We start from the raw sequence: 23,271 nt of genomic DNA, 5'->3' as shown, positions 1-23,271 counted from the left end.
CACTAATTAGGTGGGTGGCCCTTCATTCTCTTGTGTGTGGCTGCCCAGGTGTGCACCTTAGAGAGAAGTACCTGAATGGAGCTCACGGACCACTGGTGATTCACAGACCACAGTTTGAAAACCTCTTCTCTAATAGGTTTGCCACTTAAACCCACTTTATAACCTGAATATACACCTAAAGGTAGCATATGAACTGCCTTTGATTTTAGGCTTTGTCATTTGATTTTGGCAGTATAAAGGACAAATTTTTCTAATAATTATCTTGATTAAGAGAATTATTTATCTTACCGTACAGTCTTCTATGACTAGTTTTTCAGAAAGACAGTGATACTACAAATATACTGAATTCTGGTATGATTCAGATAAGAGAAGCTGTTAAGGTTACCTGTTTCTAGGGACACTCAGGAAAAATTGAATTTGTTTTGGGACTCAGAAAAAGGCCAAGAATCATTATAGTAAAATGGTTCAAAACGTGTGTGGAGGCAGTTTAAAAAACATTTTGAGAGAGAACCAGCATCATGGGTTAATAAGCGATGTCTGTTTTGGAAACCTGTAAATTAACCTTCTATTAATTAATGAAACATTTTCCCTGGGTGTAAATGGTAGTTGAGGCTTTAGCACATGCTTCATTCTCTGAGTTATAGTTTGTTCTCATCCCTCTTAATCTTGGTAAAGAGATTTTTTTGACCTAAAAGCACTTGTTCTGGATTGGTTGATTCAGGGCATGGGAAAGAGCAATTTCTTCTCTGTAAATTAGTTTCTTTGTCTTAGATCCACCAATCCGGTGACCCCTCTAAATTTAGTTGCTACTGGAGTCATGGTAAGCTGTATAGGTTGCCTTGTCTTTCTAACAGCATTAGGAGTACGTAATTGGGATTTCGTTCAAGAAAGAAGTAGGTACACCAAGCTGAAGATGATTGGCTGCTCTCTTTTGACAGACAAGTCTGAGAAGGAAACCCCATTCGAATCCCCATTCATTCTGGATTGGTGGATCTGGAGCTCAGAAACAAAGTTTCAGGTAAGAAATTACCCTGTACTATATCTTACTGCTTCTGCTTAGTTGCATTTGTCTGAAAGTTCAACACTTTGCTTTTTCTGCATTATCTCCCTGAAAATATTAGAGGATGAAAAAACGTTAGCTATTTACCGTGTGTGTTTTAGTTTAAAAACAATAAATACGTTTGGTATATACATGTATAACTTTTTAGCAAGTTACTTTTACTCATGGATACATTTTTAGAACAGACTACAATCCATAAACTTTGTATCTCCCAGTGAAATAGAAAACCATATTTAGGCATGCATGGATGTTCAAAGTAGGTAGTATACATGATAACAGCTTGAGTAAAAAAATACTCTGGCTTTTTTGGAGGGGCTAAAAAAGTTGAGACTTTCAGGACCATTTTTGTTAGGCTCAGCAATGTAACAATTAAGGCTTATCTAGCCTATGATTTTTAACCATGTACTATCGTGTTCTCTACAATTTACAATTGTTAATTTATACAAGGAAAAAGTGTTTTTCTTTGTGTGCAGTACAGTTTCTAATTGTGCATGTATTGACGAGCTAAAACACAATTAGAAATTCTAGTGTAGATAGCATTTGTTGTATGACATTTTTAAACTCTTAATAAAAGTTACATTTAGAATGTAGTTAGTTTATAAAACACAAATAAGTCAGTTTGAATGATTGGCTTTCATGAGCAATTTTTGTTGATTTTACAGTAGATTGGTATAAACAAATTGCTTTTGCTCAGTTGTAGTTTAAGTGACCTACAATAGATTTCTCTCTCTGAGAGAGATTGAAATATCTCTAAAATACTACAGTGTTACATTTTTTTTTTTTTTTTTTTTAAACAGCCCTCAAAGGTATTTGTGTGTAGTAGGGAGGTGGGGATCTATTTTAAGTACACAGGAGATTGCTGGACAGAAAAAGGGTACTTGTTTTAAGTTAGCAGAGGGCTATCTAGGCCTTTTACTTGTGCTGCCATCCAGCTTTACTCTCACTTAAATTACTTTATAGACTTCTCTTGACAAGGTATTCCATATATTTCCAGTGCTCTTCATCCTCTGTCCTCTCATTAGTGTATAATTCCTAATGGTAGTAACACTAAACTCAGCGTGTTGAGGACAACACACCCCTTGTTAGCTTTTCAGGAGTCTCCCGTTTCCTGTATTTTTAGATTTACATCTGATTTAACCTTAACTACCATCCAAGTTTGATACTTCTGGGGCATCTCTGTATGTTCTCTTCTGAAGAGAATCATTACTTGTATTTAAAACAGTTCTTAAGTTAATCAGTTTTTAATATAGAAGTAACTTTTGTGGTTAGGTCTTGTGCTCTTGTGTGATGTTTCTTGTTTTGCTGAATTATACACTCATTTCCTTGGTCTGTAGTCTTTTATTTATATATGAAAAATTGTAGTGAGGTTTAACAGATTAAAATATAAATTAATGATTTTCCTTACTGGCGTCTGCAGCTTTTGGGTTTCATTTTATTTTGGCTGACTTGGATCTTATTTGGGTAGGACGAGGGAAGTCCTGGGTATGTTTCTTTCTGTTGTATCATCAATTTCTGAACTATGGAGGACAAATTGAAACTTTCAGGCTAACCTGAATTTAAGAAATATTTGCTGCTGTTTGAAATTGGAGAAGATCACATGTTGTGGATTTTTTGGGTCCTATGTACCTCTGTGGCTGAACCTAATTCTGGAATTACAATGGGAAATATTTTAGAGTAGCAGCCGTGTTAGTCTGTATCCGCGAAAAGAAAAGGAGTACTTGTGGCACCTTAGAGACTAACCAATTTATTTGAACATAAGCTTTCATGAGCTTCAGCTCACTTCATCGGATGCTTATGCTCAAATAAATTGGTTAGTCTCTAAGGTGCCACAAGTACTCCTTTTCTTTTTAGTGGGGAATATGCTACTGATGGCATATTTGGTAGTTATCTGTTCTTTTTTTAAAACCATGAAAATGCAGCAGTGAACTTGATGTGGTTTTTGAAAAATGAAGAAATCAAAATAGGGAAACTACATTCCTGGTTGCCTTATGCAAACCATTTAAAATAAAAATTTAAAAATTGAATCAGAAAATGAGCTACTCTTGCAAATCAGGAATACTTTAGTCACTTGAATGTATGGGATTTTAATACACATTTATTTGTATGAAATTCAATTTTTGAAAGATAAAAAAGGACTGTTCATATTGAAGTGAATGAAGTGAATTTACTTGCTTTGTAAAGTTAACCACATATACAAGTGTTGAGGGTTCAGGGCCTAAGTTTTGTCCAGTATTTAAATCTTTAAAAATAAGTGTTTATAAAACACAACACCATTGGAAATGCTTTCACAACCTTTTAAAATTGCAATGTGTTTAAACTTTTTTCTGCAATATTTGAAACCTGAAAATGAAACCCTACTTTATAATGTGCTAAACTGAGGCTTTAATTTGACCAATTTTGCAAATGTTAAATACACTCTACCTTGTCTGCAAGACTGTTGGAACATGTTAGTTATCAAATCTTAGCACACCTTTAAATCATAACATAGACAAGCCCATTGATGAGAGATCCTGAGCCTGCTCTTTAACTCTACCATAACTTTTAAGACCATTTTCACACACAATTTTCTAATTGCCTAACTGCTATGCAGTAAGCCGTTGCTAGGTCATCTGACAACTCCACACTTCCACTTTCCACCTCTCATCTTCTCTTCAGATCTGATACACTGTTAGTAGGATGATCTGCTACTGTTTCCAGACAGGTAGGTGACACTACTCTTTCTGGTGTGAGAGAGCGTAAGGTACTGCTGTTCATTTTGTCCTTCCAAAAAGACTATTTTAATGTAACACAACTGATTTGCCAGTCTAAAAGGGAACATAACTTTTTTGAATTTTCAGAACACTATTAGAGTTGGGGGTGCATGTGTGTGAGGGAAAGTAAGTTTAATTTAGATGTAATATAAGTTGGAAAATACAGCTTTGTCTCAAGATTCAGTTAATACCACTTAGTGACATTGATGTAATTGTATTAGTGTTTTCTCTGGTAGTCCTCTTGGGTCTTTATGAAAACAAGATATTGCATCTCATGAGTCTTTTCCTGATGAACAAATTAAAATGGAGTAAGATTTTTTTTACGCTCAAGGAAAAGCACTTAAATCTCTTCCCCCACTGAAATTATATTCCTTTTGTAGCAAATATGTACTTTGGTCTTCAGGAACAAAGTGGGACTGCAGTTTTGATCACCCTTCTGTGAATTCATATTGTCCTGTGTTGAAGAACTGTTTGGTAATAGGGAGAACTTGTCTAATAGATCAAATTACTTTCTACTTATAGCTTACTTTAAACTAACTTATTAATGTTTTTGTAAGAATCTTCACAAAGTTCAAGGAAATTATACACAGATCTTGAATGACAATTGGAAAGCTGTATCACTGAGTTGATTTTTGAATGCTTGTCATTTGGTTTAACTGGACTATTATCTAATGGATGAGAGACTCAGTGATCAGTTTCTTGAATCTTTTTAGCACTTTAAACAATAAAGAAATGACAAATTTTCACAAAGTCTTTAAGATGAATTTGGTTGATTGCAATAGAGTAGGTATGCGCTGACTTCTGAGAAACTCAGTCTTAAAGTATTTTAGTTAATCTCAAGTACTAAAATGGCAAAGTAAATTGACTCTGTTGTACAAAGAGAGTTTTCTTGACTTGTGAATAAAATGAGAAGGTAACTAAGTGCCCTTCCTGAGTTGAAGTAGAACTTTGATTTCATAACCACTGTTCCCTCTAAGCTGTGCGCGTGTGGACACACACACAGATCCTAAACCCTGTGCAGAGGGCGAAACGCCGTGTGCACAAAAATTTGCACAGAAGAAATTTTTTGCGCACATGGCCTGTCAAAAATTAGAGGGAACATTTGTTCATAACATGCATTTGGTACCTCACATGTTTTTGGAAATATTGCCTGAATACCATGTTTACTACATTCGATTTAGAATGTAGACACTTAGAACTGGATACACCAGTTCCATTTTGTTTAGGAGTAGGTGGTAATGTGATGCCACTATTCCAAAATATACTTTCTGGGGACTATGTGCTTACATTGCATGTGCACATGTGGCTTTGATATTAAAGGGGGGAGAGGTACTGTTGGTCTGATATAAATTGTCATGGATTTTAGAACATTTTAATAGAAATAGGTTGCACAAGACATCCTGAACTTTGTGTGTATATTTCAGTGCACAGCATAAAAAAATGCATCATTATCAAGCCAAGCTGCTACTTGTGAAAACACAGTTTATAAGCATACTTTTCTAATAGAATTTGCACTCTCCCACCACATGCAAATCTTCAAAATACTTCTCAATACCTACTAGTTCTGCTTATGACTATATTGGGTGAGTCATGTAAGTAAGGTAAAAATGCGAGATAAGGTCTGTGTGATACCTCAGCTAGCTGAAGGGGATTGACTGCAGCTGGTGACTACTCCCTGCTGGGTGTAAAATACTGAAGGCCCTTGAATAGCATTATCACTTTACAGTTTGTTCTGTGATTTATTCTGCTTTTTTGGGAGGGGGTGGAGAGGGGTCTAAACCTAAATTAAAATGCGACTTGTGATCATGGAATTTCTTTCAGAAATGGCCATGTCTTGTTTTCATTCACTAGGACAAAGCTTTCTTTTTAGTGTTCCTTGTTAAGAGGACTAGGTGTAGACTACCAGTGAAGATGTCTTCTCTCTATCCCAGACCTAGAACAGTATTTTAAGTAGCAGCAGTTAACCCATGAGTCTTAATTTTCCAATGCTGAGTGCTAACGCACATATAAGCGTTAAAGATTAGCCGAGGCAGCTCCAGTTCCACTAGTGTTGAGGTTAAACCAAAGCAAATTAAACTTCACCAAGTTACAGAAGACTGTGATAACATGCATCTCTTTTGTATCCACAAATCAAGGGAAAGCAAAGGCTTAACTTTTTCCTACTGTAGCTTAATGTTGCAAATATGGATCTCTCTATGGGGAAATCCAGAATACTAACTATTGATTGACTAATTCATTGGCACGAGAGTGGGCTAGGGGTGACATTTCAGACTCTGGTTTTAAATGTGACTCTTAACATAACTGAATGGACTTTTGGTTTAATTTTCTTAAACTGTAAAAGAAATTGACAGCTCTAGAATGTGGATAGATTGTGTATAGACTGTTCATGTACCTATAGCTTAAAAAACCCAAACCTCTAAAAATGAGGCAGTGTGCTTTACCTACTATTTAAACCTCATTTGATTTGTTGTGTCTTTATCTTTGTCATTCTAAAATACCAAAAGATCATGTCCGTATTGGACTAAGTCGGCAAATTCTCATTTTTAAAGACAGAGCTGTTCTTTTTGGCATAGAAACAAATGTCCAAAACCCTAAATATTTTTCTGCACTCTGGTACCTTGAGAGCTTAATTGATTAAAGTGTGTGTACTTTAAAAGAATCATCCCCAGGTTGGGACCTTCAATGCCAAGTTTATAATACTTATAACATCTTAAACAAAAAGGAATTATAATAAAAATGTTGATACCCTTAACTGTAGCAGTGTAATGTTACCACAGTTGGATACAGAATGAGTATTGGTTCCACTTTGGGGGACACTTTTTTTAATATAACATTTTCCTTGAGCTATCCCTGGGGGATGTTAATAAACAGACTGATAGTTACGAATGATTGTAAAAGTTTCAGAAACATTTTGATCTTCCACTTCTAGATGAATTTTAATTTTTGACTTTTGAATCCAAAGGTTTCTTGACTTGGAGAGTTCTTTAACAAAAATAGCTGAAATCAAAATAGCAACACTGTTTGCATATAACCGCTCTAGAACTGTTGGTGCCCTAAACAACAAAGCTTACAAGGGAAGCAGTTTTCATCCTCCCCCTTAAGGATGCCACAGACAAATTCTGGTATATATGGAATGAGAGAAAATTTCCACATCATGAATCCTCACCTGAGAAGTCCTAACTGCCCACCTTTCAAGACATCACGAGATGTTCCAATCCTGTTGTTTGCTGTGATGGGTCGTAGGGCAGCAAACACTTCTACAGGTAGCCTAATTTTATATTAAAAAAAATTAAATATTAAGATCTTAAAGTGCCCCTTCTGGTGTCAGACAGCCAAATTAGTTGATTATTGTTTATAGGAGGTTAACTGATTTTAATCAGAGTGAACTGAATGTAGATCATTTTAGGAACATGGGACTTCTGAAAGATCAGAACAATGGGTGAGCAATGTATTTTTCTGTCTCTGATACTGATCTATATCTGATGCTTGAAGAATAGTATTGAGGAAAAGGGAACAATCTGTAAGCCCTATTACCCCCAAATAAAATAATTCACCTGGAAAATTGTGTGACACTGTACTTAGGAGTGTGTGACTTCCTGACCAACCACCACACACAAAGGTAATCATTTTATGCCTTGAAGCATGAGATTTGATTAGCCTTAGCTTAGCCTACTTAACTCCAAATGTTGGTCATCATATCAGTTTCACTTATAAATGCATTTACAATTTGATTGTGACCATCTGTCAGTGAATTATGCAGAGGACCTATATGCTGTCAAGTATTGACTTGAATATAACACTTTTCAGCCATTAACTCTGAGTGACTTCCAAGCATAAAAGTGTCTGACCAATTTGTGGCATTGCTTTGTAATAAATATTCTATGAAAACCTATCAAACTGTTCTCCTTTCAGTCTAGTATCCCTAGTTTAGAATCCTAGAATATCAGGGTTGGAAGGGACCTCAGGAGGTCATCTAGTCCAACCCCCTGCTTCTACCGCCTCCCTAGGTAATGCATTCCAGTGTTTCACCACCCTCCTAGTGAACAAGTTTTTCCTAATATCCAACCTAAACCTCCCCCACTGCAACTTGAGACCATTACTCCTTGTCCTGTCCTCTTCTACCACTGAGAACAGTCTAGAACCATCCTCTCTGGAACCACCTCTCAGGTAGTTGAAAGCAGCTATCAAATCCCCCCTCATTCTTCTCTTCTGCAGACTAAACAATCCCAGTTCCCTCAGCCTCTCCTCATAAGTCATGTGTTCCAGACCCCTAATCATTTTTGTTGCCCTTCGCTGGACTCTCTCCAATTTATCCACATCCTTCTTGAAGTGTGGGGCCCAAAACTGGACACAGTACTCCAGATGAGGCCTCAGCAATGTCGAATAGAGGGGGACGATCACGTCCCTCGATCTGCTCGCTATGCCCCTACTTATACATCCCAAAATGCCATTGGCCTTCTTGGCAACAAGGGCACACTGCTGACTCATATCCAGCTTCTCGTCCACTGTCACCCCTAGGTCCTTTTCCGCAGAACTGCTGCCTAGCCATTCGGTCCCTAGTCTGTAGCTGTGCATTGGGTTCTTCCGTCCCAAGTGAAGGACCCTGCACTTATCCTTATTGAACCTCATCAGATTTCTTTTGGCCCAATCCTCCAATTTGTCTCGGTCCCTCTGTATCCTGTCCCTGCCCTCCAGCGTATCTACCACTCCTCCCAGTTTAGTATCATCCGCAAATTTGCTGAGTGCAATCCACACCATCCTCCAGATCATTTATGAAGATATTGAACAAAACCGGCCCCAGGACCGACCCTTGGGGCACTCCACTTGATACCGGCTGCCAACTAGACATGGAGCCATTGATCATTACCCGTTGAGCCCGACAATCTAGCCAACTTTCTACCCACCTTATAGTGCATTCATCCAACCCATACTTCTTTAACTTGCTGACAAGAATACTGTGGGAGACCGTGTCAAAAGCTTTGCTAAAGTCAAGAAACAACACGTCTACCGCTTTCCCCTCATCCACAGAGCCAGTTATCTCATCATAGAAGGCAATTAGATTAGTCAGGCATGACTTGCCCTTGGTGAATCCATGCTGACTGTTCCTGATCACTTTCCTCTCCTCTAAGTGCTTCAGAATTGATTCCTTGAGGACCTGCTCCATGATTTTTCCAGGAATTGAGGTGAGGCTGACTGGCCTGTAGTTCCCAGGATCCTCCTTCTTCCCTTTTTTAAAGATTGGCACTACATCAGCCTTTTTCCAGTCATCGGGACTTCCCCTGTTCGCCACGAGTTTTCAAAGATAATGGCCAATGGCTCTGCAATCACAGCCGCCAATTCCTTTAGTACTCTCGGATGCAACTCGTCCGGTCCCATGGACTTGTGCACGTCCAGCTTTTCTAAATAGTCCCTAACCACCTCTTTCTCCACAGAGGGCTGGCCATCTCTTCCCCATGTTGTGATGCCAAGCGCAGCAATCTGGGAGTTGACCTTGTTTGTGAAGACAGAGGCAAACAAAGCATTGAGTACATTAGCTTTTTCCACATCCTCTGTCACTAAGTTGCCTCCTTCATTTATTAAGCGGCCCACACTTTCCTTGGCTTTCTTCTTGTTGCCAACATACCTGAAGAAACCCTTCTTGTTACTCTTGACATCTCTCGCTAGCTGCAGCTCCAGGTGCGATTTGGCCCTCCTGATTTCATTCCTACATGCCCGAGCAATATTTTTATACTCTTCCCTGGTCATATGTCCAACCTTCCACTTCTTGTAAAAGCTTCCCCCCCCCCCCCCAGTTGGCTCCTCTAGCACTTGCACCCGGAAATTGTCCCCTACGCTTTCCAAAAACTTCCTGGATTGTCTATGCACCGCTGTATTGCTCTCCCAGCAGATATCAGGAAAATTAAAGTCACCCATGAGAACCAGGGCATGCGATCTAGTAGCTTCTGCGAGCTGCCGGAAGAAAGCCTCATCCACCTCATCCCCCTGGTCCGGTGGTCTATGGCAGACTCCCACCACTACATCACTCTTGTTGCTCACACTTCTAAACTTAATCCAGAGACACTCAGGTTTTTCTGCAGTTTCATAGCGGAGCTCTGAGCAGTCATACTGCTCCCTTACATACAGTGCTACTCCCCCACCTTTTCTGCCCTGCCTGTCCTTCCTGAACAGTTTATAACCATCCATGACAGTACTCCAGTTTTTCAAGAGAAGAGTTTTTTCAATCTCTTCTCTTGTAAGTCTTGTCATACTTTTAACCCATTTTGGTGCTCTCTCTGGAGCTTTGGAATTGCTGTGCTAGTAGCTAGGAGTATGAAACTGTTTTCTGCAGTAAGAAACCTGAGTTGACTTAGCTGTGGAAATTTTCCCCCACACTCTGGCCAATGATCCTGTTTTAAAGTGCTGTACCCGTCCTATTGTGTTTAGTGTGTCTCATGTAGAGATGGCTCTGCTGCAGATTTTGGGGTGCATTTAACTGTTCTGTGTTTTTAATAAATACAGAGCTATATTATCTGGGCACCAAATAGAAAATTAATAGTTGTCATTAAGTACGTCTAAGATGAACTCTGCTCCTGACCCCAGAAAAAAATGTTTATTTCTCCTTTTTTCCTGTGGTGGACAAATCTGACATGGTCTGAGATAAAACCACCACATTCACTTTTACTGTCCGTTACGCATCTTCCTCTTCAGTCCTCCCTTTCTCCATCTCGGTTTGAGATCATCAGTTTTAGATCATCACAGTTTTAGATCATCATCTAAGGTCCTGTTGGGCTAAAATGTGGAAACTACCAGCTTAGATCCAAATTCTTACTAGAAAGCAAGAGGTACAACAACTTCATGTTCATTACATTGACTGTGATAGGTCTTCTGTGCCTCCAGTTGTAGATAGTGGGTTGTTACACCAGATCAAAAAAACAACTTTTTTGTTCTTTGTACTGAAGTGCATAAATATTTCACTTGTATTTTCCTGTTTTATTGTGAAATCTTATGTGCGCTATTTGAAGCTGTCTCATGTTTAGTAAAGCATAATAGTGATATAGCTAAGAGTCTTCGTTTTTCCTTTATAAATCCGTTTATTCTGGAGTTTGGAAGAAAAGGTTCCCATGTGGCTTAAACTTGGCATGAAAATAAACAATGTTTCTGCCGAATGGTTTAACTAACTTGAAAGTTTATGAATTGCATATGGCTCTCCAAAACTTCATAGTCTTTCAGTCATTTAATTAGGGCATTTTGCAAACACAAATGTAGTAAGTGATCTAGAAACTGGACTGACTTTCTTTAAATTAATTGAGACTAAAGTGACCAAAATATTTTAAAACTTTGTATAACTATAACTATTGTAAAACTATACCTGAAATGTTTATGAACTTGCTTCAATCACTAACATACACTGACATGCTTCATGACATTGAAGTATATATGGGTATATATGCCAAAAATCAGCTTTCGAATTAAATTTTTTCCCTCATATAGGCTCAGAGATATAAACCACTAAATATACCCACACTGTGATTAAAAAACCTATGGCTCTGAGTCTCAGGGCTCAGATCAACTAACTCAGGTTCATGGGGTTTGCTCTGAGGGACTATAAAATTGCAGTGTAGATTCTCAGGCTCTGAGACTCCCAAGAGTGGAGAGGGCCTGAGTGCCAGACCGAACCTGAATGTCTACATTGCACTTACATAGTCCCGCAGCCTGAGCCAGCTGACATGGGCCAGCTGTGGTTGTGTGCAGTTCACCAAGCTACCTGAGAATTTTTTGAGAAGCCACTAAACCAGAGAGTGGAGTTTCAGGTGAGCTGCAAACTTTGTGTTAAGTTTAATACCCTACATCTTTATTAGAATGAATGTTTAGATTTAAAGATTGCACATTTTTATTCTAAATTATTTTTGAAAATTTTAACTTACTTGCCAATATTTTCTGAGATTAGGATTTTGAGCTTCCCCTACTATAGCCAATGAATCGCTTAAAACAGTTTGGGAAGTGAAGCTTTAGGTGGGGGTACATCAGCTATTGTGGGGCAGATAGGCTTCTAGACTTGAAATTTGGTAGGTAAGTAAGTGAAAATCACTTTTTTTTTTTCAAATTTTAAATATGAACTTTGCAAAAACTAATACAAGTTTATATGATTATGCTTGAGTATTGGAGGCAAAATTATTTTACCTTCTTTGGAGTGGTAACATTTGTAGTTTTACATCTGTAAATGAGATGTATGCATCTACTCAGTCATATCTTTTCAGGCACAGTTCAAATACATTCAGAGTAGAATAGAAAATATGAATAAGTTCTGAGGTTGGCCATAATCATGGTATTTTTGGCCTTCATAGTTTTTATTTTTTAGCATAGTGTAAAGAATTTTAATTTTGAACTGAAAAACATAAGGGAACTTACAAGAAAATATGGTTTTAACCTCTCTTGCTCTGGATACCCCTTCTAAATTTTGGCACAATAACTGTTTTTCAAAGGTTTTCATCTGTGGCCTCATAATGGGCTGCTTTAACTTCGATGTACTAACTAATTTGGCAAGTTTTTAAATGAATGTGACTTGGTGTTTATAACAAAAGCTAAATAGGGCACCTGTGAATGTGAAAAGCCATTGAAAATTAGGACTGTGCCGATCGTAGAGTTGGGTTTACCTGCTGCTCAGTAGTGAATAACTGAATCCTTTTGATTACTTTTTCTATATCTTAAGTGTACTGGTAAATCCTGAAAATTAACTCTCTGAAATATGGCATAATGAGATTCCAAAGTTTTGTGTGACTTCCACATCACGTTGCCCCAGTTTGCAAGTAAAAACTCTTTTCTAACCACCAGTGCCAACAACTTGGAATCTTGTAGTTGAGCTCGTTCTTTCTGCCTTGTCATTACCAGTAATCTTCCCTCACTTATGCCTATGGTGGAATACTATTTTTTCTCAGTAACTCATTCAATGAATAGCAGCACATGTATAACTGAGAGCAGAATTTTGCCCTGCAGTTTATACTTTTGTTTAAAAAAAAAATTATATTTGAGGAAGAATAAAATTCAGCTCTTTCCTTGGGCTTCTTTTTATTAGAAAATGCAGTCAAATTAGACAATGACCTTGAGTAGTTGTATTAACTAACATGCTGTTTAAAGGAGACTTTGCGGTCCAGTCTAAACGGGGGCAGGTTGTGTTTGACATAATCAATGGGTGGACCTAAAGTCTGACTTAAGTCTTGTGTAATACCATGTTAGTTTAATCCAGTGCCTCAGGTTTGTATTCTGATGACTCCACCTTTTCTATTGAAGACAAGCCCATAGTTCTGTGTCCTAGGACAATGCAAAATTTAAAAAGAATTCATAAAAATTTATACTAAATCAAGTATGACTGAGTACACACATGAAGCAGATTGATTAAGAAGGTGCCACTTTTATGTAGTCACTTTTCTGACCATAACAATGCTCGAATGCAAGATTCTGAACTAATTCAAGAGCAGAATATGTTGAAAATGAATTGTGACAATTCTGGTACTGTGTTTTGTAGGCTATAATATTCAAGTAGGTGCTAGGAGCGAGCAGTTGTGTAAATCAACTCGTTAGGCTTTATGTGACAGAGGGATAACATATTTTAAAAGAATCTTCCGTAGTTGTTTTGCTGTTGGTCCCTAATCGTTGATTAACATAGAAGTAAACAAATACGTGTCCACTTTAACATACTAATGAGTTGCCTGCATTAAGTGATTTGTGGCATCTAACTGCTTCTTCTCTTCCTTCCTTTTTGTCACCCTGCAGTGTTCTGTGCCAAGGTCTTTGTGGCTAGGCTGCTCCAACCTGGTAGAGAGCATGTGCGCACTGAGATGCCTGCAGAGCATGCCCAGTGTCAGATGTCTCCAGGTGCCTTTCTTCTTTCTTGTTGTAAATGTGTTATGCGTATACTGTGAACATTGTTAAACTCTCTCGGGGCTCTGTTTAATCAAATTAAGTCTGCTAAACATTTTTTGTGCATCCTTCTCTGAAATCTTCTACCTAACTTCTTCTAGGAATCATTAAGAGAGCTCTGTGTGAACTTGATTATTTTTTCAGTGGGGGGTGGTGAGCTTTTGTGTTTATTGCTTGAAGTTGTGATACAAATAGTATAGTTGTGCATGTTGCCTGTTACATTTTGCTTTTTCATTTTTGGTTTAAAAACTTGTTTTAATGAGCTTTGCCAATTATTTTAAAAACTACTTGCAATGTTCTAAATGGCCTATAATACAATTTTTGATTTTTCATATAGAGGAAGAGATTTTTATTAGTGTGATCCTGGTTACATCATTGTTACCATCATTGTGCATGTTTGAATACAGAACAGTTTTGTTAGCAGACAGTCCTAGAGCTGTTTTGACTTATTTATTTATATAGTTCTTGATTTAAAAAAAGATAATATGGTAAAGATGGGAGCTCCTATAAATGCAAGACCAATAAATCTTAAATTCCTTTGCTCTTCATTTGTAGTAAATTGTGTAAATCAATCCTGCCTAATTTATAGGCAGTGACTGGATGGGGGGGAGAATTTCTCTTTACGATTGTTTGGGCAGAGCAAGTTTACAAAATAGGAAATTAAAAAAAAAGTAGTTTGTATTTTTGGTATGAGTGAAATGTTTTGAATCCACAAGAAACATACCTTTGAAAAGAAATACAGAGCATATGTAGTAATTTCTATAATATTTTCTTAAGTACTATACACTAATACATAAAATGTTTAATAGCGCAAATATATACTGTCAGTATCTCTCCTCTATCTGTATTGTTAAAATATTAAACAAGAGCAGAGTTCAGTGGTGCAACCTGTTTCATGTGCACAGGAATTTAAGAACAGAAGGAATTGCTTTTGTGAATAGAAGTCGTAGCAGTTCAGGTTCTCTTTGAATTTAAGTGAACACCCTTCAATGAAATAAATCTTTCTAAAAATGACCTCTTATTTCAAGAAACCATCTTTTTTTAGTTCTGGTAGATTTGAGGTTCTCATTTTAAAGTTTCAGAATGCTTCTATCTCAATACAAATGTAAACAGTAATAGGAAAACTCAAGTATCACTTTTTCAGAAGACTTGTGTTTGAAAGCATTGCTAATAAACTAAATGTAAAAGTAAGAGAATTTTCTTCCCTGCTATGTGTCTAGGGTTGGATAGCATAATCCAAGATGGATTAACATTGTAAAATCTAACCATAGGTTGACTGAAATGGAAATTCCAGTCCGTAGTGTTACATTGCTTGCGTTATTGTATTCATGATTTGGCTTTAATACAAGCCAGTCTCCACCTTATCCCATACCCATGACACATCCTGAAGTAGGAAGAAATATTTTTTGTACTGTTAACAGCAGGGGTTCTCAGTTTTTCCATGTGGGACTCCAAAACCAGCTGCAGGTTTTCGTCATAACCATAGTCCTTCAGTTACACCCACAATCCATTGTGGCTGTGAAGTATTGTGGAATTTGGTTCACAGAAAGAAATCATAGTTGGTTTTTTGAAGGGGCTGGTAGGCAATGGTGAGGGAGATGAAATCTGCTGGGTGGTATAAAGTAGTGGTGGGTTCGGTGGCCTATACTGTTGTTTTAAGGCTTGTTAGAAGGTGGTAGTGAATAGGTTTAGGAAGTGGTTGACTGCTGTGAGCAGTGGGGCTGAGGCAGCTGCCTGTGTACCACCTTTAAATAGTACTCCTCATAGTTGGTAGAGCTGCTCCTCTTCCCTTAGTTCACCAGCTTCTGAGAGGCCTTTGATATCACAACCCTCAGCCACCCTCGCGACCCACTTTGAGAAGTTTGGGTTTCAGAATGGGAAGGTTGTCTAAAGCAACACTTACCCTACTGGACCGTTTAAGATATCAGTTTGCTGGGCTGCAGATCTCAAGGAGAAACTATTGCAGGATCCCCACATGGTGCAGAAGTAAACTTTCAGAAATACAGCCCAACCTAGCTGATAAGTTCAAATTCAATGTTATTTCACACAGGGTTTACACCCATTCGCTCATAGCAGACTTAAAGTTCAGATACTGCGAGGCATCCTTTACCATTGAATCTCAAATAGCTTCAAAACTATCACAAACTCTTTGTAATCAGCTCTTCAGACACTTCAGTCATTAGTCAGTATGTTCAAAAAATCAACTTAGCCAAGTGGTGGTCCCCATAATTTAATTAAAACGATTCACAATATTAATACAAGAATACATATGAGATGTCCAGTGGATATCATTACTAGTAAATATACAAAAGAGATACAAAATCAGAGCTATTACTAGATAACCTTTCATAGTGTCATCTGATAACTAGATGGTATGGTGCTCTATAAAGTCTATAGATAGAAATTTAGACTAGAGGAGAATGTATATTAGCTTGTGTGCAGTATATTCATTATATTGGACACTCACTTTGGCCATGTTTCCTTTTATGCTATAGTTTACCATTAAAGGAGCACGTTAAGAAATATACTGTATATTGATTGCCACATTGGAATCTGGAAATCTGTGCGATATCATTGATGTGACATGTTATAATTATGCAAGTTACTAGCTAGTGAATCTGTGATGTCTGGACATACATCATGAAGCCCTTAAACATTTTCTCAATTTGTGATACTTAGTATTTGTGAGCTCTCATCTGAGTTTGTTTTAATTTTAGCTGCCATGTCAAATCGTCATTACATGGACGTGCAGTGAAATGTTAATGTCAGAGCACAACATGCACAGGGTGTAGTATCCGTTAGTCTTAGCAGATGGCACTAATAAGATCCAATAATGTCTGAATGTTCAGATTCCATCTCCACTGATGGGATTATTGTGAAGTTGGCCAGAGTGGGTTCAGTATTGTATGCAGGGATAGAAATGGTTTTTACAGTGTATGATTCCTGTTTCAACTCTGGAGATCTACTCTGTAGAAATTCCTCCCTGGCATTAGTCCTGTATGTTGCAGCTTCTGAGCTTGAGCATTGTCTCGGTATCTTTCTGTTTTGGATAAACTCTTTTGACAGTTTGTGTAGAAAATGTGTGGTATAATTTAGTGGGAGCTGTAAATGGCATAAGATTTGGCAGGGTCCTGTTTAAGGATCACTGACCATTCATATTTGACCCAAAACATAAATTTCTGGAAAAGCCAGCTTTTACAAAATCACGACAAGTGGTATGCATCCAAAAAAAAAAAAAATAGGACATTTGTTTTTAAGGAAGTAATTTCCCTCTGATGTCTGCAACCCAAATATTGCCACACTGGGAATCTGAAAGTGAAACTGACTTTGTCTTCATTCTTATGATAGCAGACACATTGATTGTCCTTCACTTTTTCTAGGCTAGATGTCTAAGTTGTTTTAAAAATCAGTATTCAGGTAAAAAGAATTAGAGTATATACACTAGCTGTGCTTCATGTTCCCACAGGACAAATAAAAGTAGGGCAGTGGCTAATGCAGTTTCAGAAGGAGAATTAAAAGTTACACAGGTAACTCCTATTTGCATTATGTGCACAAAAACCTCCTGCACAGATGAGAGAATAGACCAGAATGAGGAAGAAGTGAATACTCAGTGGCGTGTGATTGAAGAATGACTTCAGTGAGCCCTCGCTGAATCTTTGACCTTTTCAAATTGTGTAACGCTTCAAGAGTAAAGTATGATCAGCTTAAAAGATGAATCCTGAGATTAGATTTACTCTGACCTTAGTTTGCATAATGAGAAATGTCATTAGCATTCATAAAATTATCCAGACCCTCTTCAAATCCAGCCATAGGATTTGACCAAAAGTCCTTGAAGCCAGTGAACTGGATCTTATTCTCCAAATGAGAGCTGACCATTGTTCATCTATTTGCTATGCTTTTTTCATGCAGGCAAATTTATTGTTTTTCATTGCTGTGGCATGCTAGTCAGGCATCTTCAGTCTGTTGTGGATTTTCCAAGTTGACTCAATCAGTGTATATGGAAAAAAAATATTTTTGCCAACATGCATTATTTTGCATTTCTGCAAGCTGAATTCTGTACCATGCTACTCTATTGCTCAATACATTTAAAATCATTTGGAGAGTCTCAGTCACATTTACTAAGTGAAATATTGTCATCTGGCGCTTATTATTAAGATGGGTATATTAGAAATGCCTTATGTAAGTACTTGCTTGTTCGTTATAAATATTGGGGCCCCATTTTCTTGGCCATTTTACAAGCTTAAAATAGACTGTCTGTGCACCCAAAATGTTTACCATCTAGAGGTGTTACCTTGGAATTGAATCCATACAGGTGGACCCTTGCACCTGTGCAAAAAAAACATGGACTTCAGTTGTTCCTCTGACATGGATCTGATTGCAGTATCCAGGACCTAAATGAGAGATTAGTAAATTTAACCTACTTGTGTTGAGCCACTAGTTCTATTTCTGGTTTTATAACATAGTAGTTAATGTAAGAACATCCAGAATTTTGGGAGTTTATCTCAGTCTTGAAATTTTTACCTGATGCCTCCCAGTCAGGGAGAGAAAAAGCTGATGCCATGCTTCTCCAAAGCCGTGCTCCTGCATTGTAAAGGGTAAAATATTGTGTACTGTATTTAATTGTAACTCAGTTTTCTGTTTCATTATTTTAAAATAATCTGACTTTACAAGGGCTAGTGCAACAGCAGCAAGACATCACAAGTATTCAAATTTCAAGAAATATATTTGTAGATTAGCAAGAGCTCGTCAAATAACACAAAAAGTACTTAACTATTCAATCAGTATTCCTTCCCACTCCTATGCTCACTGTGCAGCCACATACAAAGTTTGGAAACTTAAACAGATGTTTCAGAGGGCTAAACTTACTAGCCATGAACAGATAAAGAATCCAGGGAGGGCCAGTGCCCATGTGAAAAGCCAGCTTGCCTCTCCAATATCCCAGAAAGGGGAGGGTGGTAGGATCTTCTCTGGGGTCTCGGTGTGGATCCTGCTCAGGTGCTCCAACTTTTATATCAGCCTCCAGTGTCTCCAATATTTTATCCCTTCCAACAGGGGATCTCCAATACAGTACCCCTCCCCATACCTTAATTTTTGGGTTTTCCCCCTGACAGTGGGTTAATTGTCTGCCTCACCATTAATTGCCTCACAATCTGTGGGACTCGTTACCACGGGATGTTGTGATGGCCAAAATTATAGTTGGGTTCAAAAAAGAACTATAGTTCATGGAGGGTAGGTCTATCAATGGCATATAGTGTATTTTGTAAAGCAAATGAAAACTTAGTAGTGTGAAGATTCAGTACCATCACTCTTAAAACAAAGTAGAGAGAGTCTGCTTTTTTGTTAAACAACAAAGTGCAATTTAGTATTCACTTGCCTAAGCTCCCTTTTGGTATTCTTTCATAACAAAAGTAGCTTCCCAAAATAGTAATGTGGTATTTGGGTCTATTATTCAAACTCCAAATGTCAGTACAGATAATGGAACTTTTCATATATTAACAAATATTCTTTCAGTTAAAAATGAAATACTGAACCTTTCATTTGTGGCTGACAAAGTTGTATGAACATTAACTCTCACAACATACCTTTGAGCTAGAGATATGTTATCAAACCAATTTTAGGCAGACCAGCTTAGGCATACAGAGGTTACATGGCTTGCCTAAAGATACACAGTGAGTTAGTGGTAGGTGGGGAACAGAAACCAGTCCTCTTGACTCAGTCCCTTACTGTGTAATTAGACAGGCTGCTTCCCTACAAACCCTCCCTCCATGCTTAATATCACAAGTTAGAAAATGGTAATTGATGGTCTGTCACAGCTCAGTTTGTGCGCCTTTTCCAAAGTGTTATTTTTGTGGTTGTGCAGTTTTAAGAAATAGGTTTCTATGAACATCCAGACAACTGAAGGAAAACTTATTAAAAACTTCCAGAGGCAGTTTCATGATTAGATATTGAATTAGGACATAAAGTTCAATCCATGTCATCACTCAGTAATACATATCCTGGCATCATCTTCTGATTCTAGTTGATAAAGAACCAGTCTTAAAAAAAAACGTAATCAGGTGGATTGAATATGCGGTTAGAAGCCAAGCACTAGTGAGTAGTAATTTTGACTCTGCTAATGATTTCCTCCATGGCCTCGAGCAGATCATAAAATATTTGTTTTTCATTCTGATAGGTAAGAATTATCATTCATTTTACACATCTTTAGGGGTTTGTGAAAATTAATATTGAAAAGCTGATTATCATTGTTTAATATTGATAGCAAGAAGATGTAATCAAATCTGACTAGAATGTTCAAATATAAATCTCAATTAGAAGGCCAAAAACTAAACCAAAGCTGCATGACCCTCCTAAAGTTGATGTAGCTGTTGCCTCGGTAGAGGCAGTTATTTCTTCAGAAGGCAGATTAGATTTTGTAACAATAGCGCCTCTCTTGCATCTACCTGCTTTCCATCTGAGCTTAGATGGAAAGTATTTAAACACCTACCTATCAGTAAGAATCAGACCTGAAGGCACCGCTGTTTTAGATTTTTTTTTTTAGCTGCTGCTTCTGTATCCAACTTATTCCTAGACTCTGTTTCGCTTCCAGACCAAAAGCAGTTAATGAAGCAGCCAGAAGACAGCTTTGAGATTAGGACGTGATAGGCATGCATCCAGGTGGAATATCTGTGGGGTTTTTTTGTTTTGTTTTGTTTTTTTTTTAAATAGGCTGAGGATAGGATTACCAGGGAACTCCTTGACAAAGTAGTGTTTTAAGGTGGCAGATGAAGGTCTGTCCCATTTTCCAGGCAACAGGGGCGAATTTAGATCTTACAGAAGTAAGCAGCCCTTCTAAGCTACGTTTTAAAATTCCACGGATCATAGGTGCTGTTCCTGAGGACAGTAGACCAGGACAGGTGGTAGACCCAGCTTCAAAAGATGACCACTTTGCAACAAGAACAGTGGGTAATGCCCTCCATCTTTTAGAGGACTTGGGGCCTTTCTGGAACAGATTCTTCTGGTATTCAGAAACTGTGCCTTCACCTTTTTGGTAATATGGGAGATGTACAGCCTTTGCTGGCCATTTCCCATAAAATTTCATAGATCTACAAAACATGTTCCGTTTCCCATCTTCCCAGATAAATACTTCCAAATGGGTTTAAATTCATCAGTCTTGAAAAGGGAATGCAACCAAGAGACCTGTTCATCTTTCTTTTGGTTCCAGGCAGTCTGGCAGAATTGAGCAGTTGTGGTCCTGAAGTCAGTGAACAAATATTTCAGGAAACTAAAATTTAGAATGGAGAGACTGAAATTCTGGAATGGATGCTGTCTCTCAGGACATATATCTAACACCTCTCAATAGAAGGGAAAGTATCAGAGGGGTAGCCGTGTTAGTCTGTACCCCCAAAAACGAGGAGTCCGGTGGCACCTTAAAGACTAACAGATTTATTTTGGCATAAGCTTTCATGGGTAAAAAACCCACTTCTTCAGATGCATGGAGTGAAAATTACAGATGCAAGCATAAATATACTGACACATGAAGAGAAGGGAGTTACCTTACAAGTGGAGAACCAGTGTTGACAGGGCCAATTCAATCAGGGTGGATGTGGTCCGCTCCCAATAATTGATGAGGTGTATAGACGACATTAACATAGATCAGAGTCCACAGATGATCTTTACTATAGTGGGCAGTAGAAATCTTTGCAGACACCTCTTCACGTTCACAAAGCAAGATTTGATTTGACCTGCAGTTATCTCCTGAGATCTTCGAAGGGCCTTTTCAAGTCAGGACTTTTAACTCTTATCTGGTCACACGTGGCCTGCACGTTTGAATGTGGGGCTCATTTGTCTTAATTTATGCTGCAGGTCTGCTGGCTTTAGCAAGAGGCGTCCTGGAATATAGATCACTGGAGCTTGGGGTCATCTGTCTGGCATTCACTAAAAGATCACTTGAAACATCACCATCTTTTGGTGATAATGGGCAATCCTTCCTTATGGCCTTTGAAAGAATGAGGGCATCAAATCCTCTTGTCCGCACAAGAAAGCAGTTTTCCTGCTCAAATGAGCTAAAAGATTTTTCTTACACATGGAAGAAAAGCTCAGTTCTATAGATGATTGTTAAGTAGGCAGGAGGTAGAACCACCTGAGCCTTCCCTAGTGACATTTTAAATTGCTAACCTAGGAATTCTGAGCTCCCAGTTATGCACCTGTTCACATCCAAGCAGTCCATCATGATTCACAGGTTCTACTCCATGAACAAGAGGTAGTAGCTCTGTATATCCTCTCACAGTGCTGGCCCAATAGCAGTGCTTTATGCTATTTGCTGTCCTGTCCAGAACAGTGTGGAAAAAGTTACGGTCTTGGTGATTATCTGAAATCCAAGCCCAGTATAATCACTATATATTGCCCTTCCAGCCAATCTTTGAAACGCTGCTTTTGACGGTCTTCCACAAGGAAGCAGAGACTACTGTTATAGTAGCTGTCAGTCATTAGGTGAAATAAGGAGCAAATTAGTGAATATAGGCTACAGTTTTCTCAGAAGTTGTAACTGATTTTAATCACAGGTCTTCCTATGAGAACCATTTTATGATTGTAGTTGTTAAACTGTAGGAACAGCATGTGGAATTAGATGATACATGCGTCTTTAGTATGTTTTCTAGTGCTTTGCCCAATAGTGCATCCACCATCTCTCTTGAGAGTGTTCAACAGTCTAATATCTCACTATAAGGATATCTATTTATGTTCAGTTGAAATTCAGAATTTCTTCTAGTTTCTGCCTTGTACTGACTTAAATCTTCCTTCTTGGAGTATACACGCTTCAAATAAATTGGCTCTATCCCAATCCCATAATAATTGTTTAGCCAAGATCTAAGTAGTTCTCTTAATCTTTCTGCCTCTGTTCTTTTTAGTCCTTTGTTTTGAACTCCATCTAATTTGTCTGCCTCTTTCTGGGACAGAGATATCCAGAACTAAATGTAATGAAGATGCAGTATCACCAGAGTTGTGTATAGAGACTATTTACTTCCATGCCCTGTGACATGCCTTTGTTTATATGGCCCCAAATTGCTTTGGCCTATTTTTGGATAGATCAGGTTGCAAAATCATGTCTAATTAGTCCAGTGTTTCCCAGTCCTTCAGCATTATTACTTCCCAGTTCTCTTACTCCCAGCTGTACTTGTCTGTTGATTCTCTCCCCCCCAGCCCCAAAATCTGGATTTCCTTACCTTATTTTGAGCAGAATCTCCTTTTTTTGGGGGGGGGGGGTTACCTGTATTTCTGATCTCAATAGGCCTCTGTTGTCCTCATGCTTTTAATACAGATTTCATTAACATGCATTCAATCTTTTAAATTGTTGCTGAAGATGTTAAATAAGTTTGGATCTTTCAATGATCTCTGATAAAATACTAGACAACTCCCCTGGATTTGGTATATTGCCATTTACTACTGCTCTCTGTTTACGGACCTTCAGTTAGTTTACAGTTCATGAGTATATTTGTGCCAGTCAACTCAAACTAATTTTGCATGTAAGATTTAATGAGCTAATATCAAATGCTTTATGAAAATCTAAAAATATGCTAGGAGTCTGGT

At 38.0% G+C, this 23,271-nt stretch overlaps 1 protein-coding gene across 5 annotated transcripts in view; it reads left to right on the top strand.

The window, feature by feature from the left end:
• The window catches only part of FBXW11 (F-box and WD repeat domain containing 11), a 125,726-nt gene that overhangs the window by 9,259 nt on the left and 93,196 nt on the right, over positions 1-23,271 (top strand). Inside the window, exons 2-3 of one of the 5 annotated variants that reach the window (XM_073355997.1) lie at positions 6,773-7,073; positions 13,561-13,662. The exons of 1 other annotated variant lie outside the window; for it this stretch is intronic. In XM_073355997.1, the coding sequence (XP_073212098.1) occupies positions 13,612-13,662 (51 nt within the window). In that variant the 5' untranslated portion in view covers positions 6,773-7,073; positions 13,561-13,611. Of the gene's footprint in view, positions 1-938; positions 1,019-6,772; positions 7,074-13,560; positions 13,663-23,271 lie in introns of all 5 variants that reach the window. 3 more of the 5 variants (XM_073355996.1, XM_073355995.1, XM_073355999.1) reach the window with 3 other exon arrangements.

The sequence above is a fragment of the Lepidochelys kempii genome, chromosome 8 (assembly GCF_965140265.1).
Source record: "Lepidochelys kempii isolate rLepKem1 chromosome 8, rLepKem1.hap2, whole genome shotgun sequence".
NCBI classification, from domain to species: Eukaryota; Metazoa; Chordata; order Testudines; family Cheloniidae; genus Lepidochelys; species Lepidochelys kempii.
This window is presented reverse-complemented; position numbering and strand designations above follow the sequence as displayed.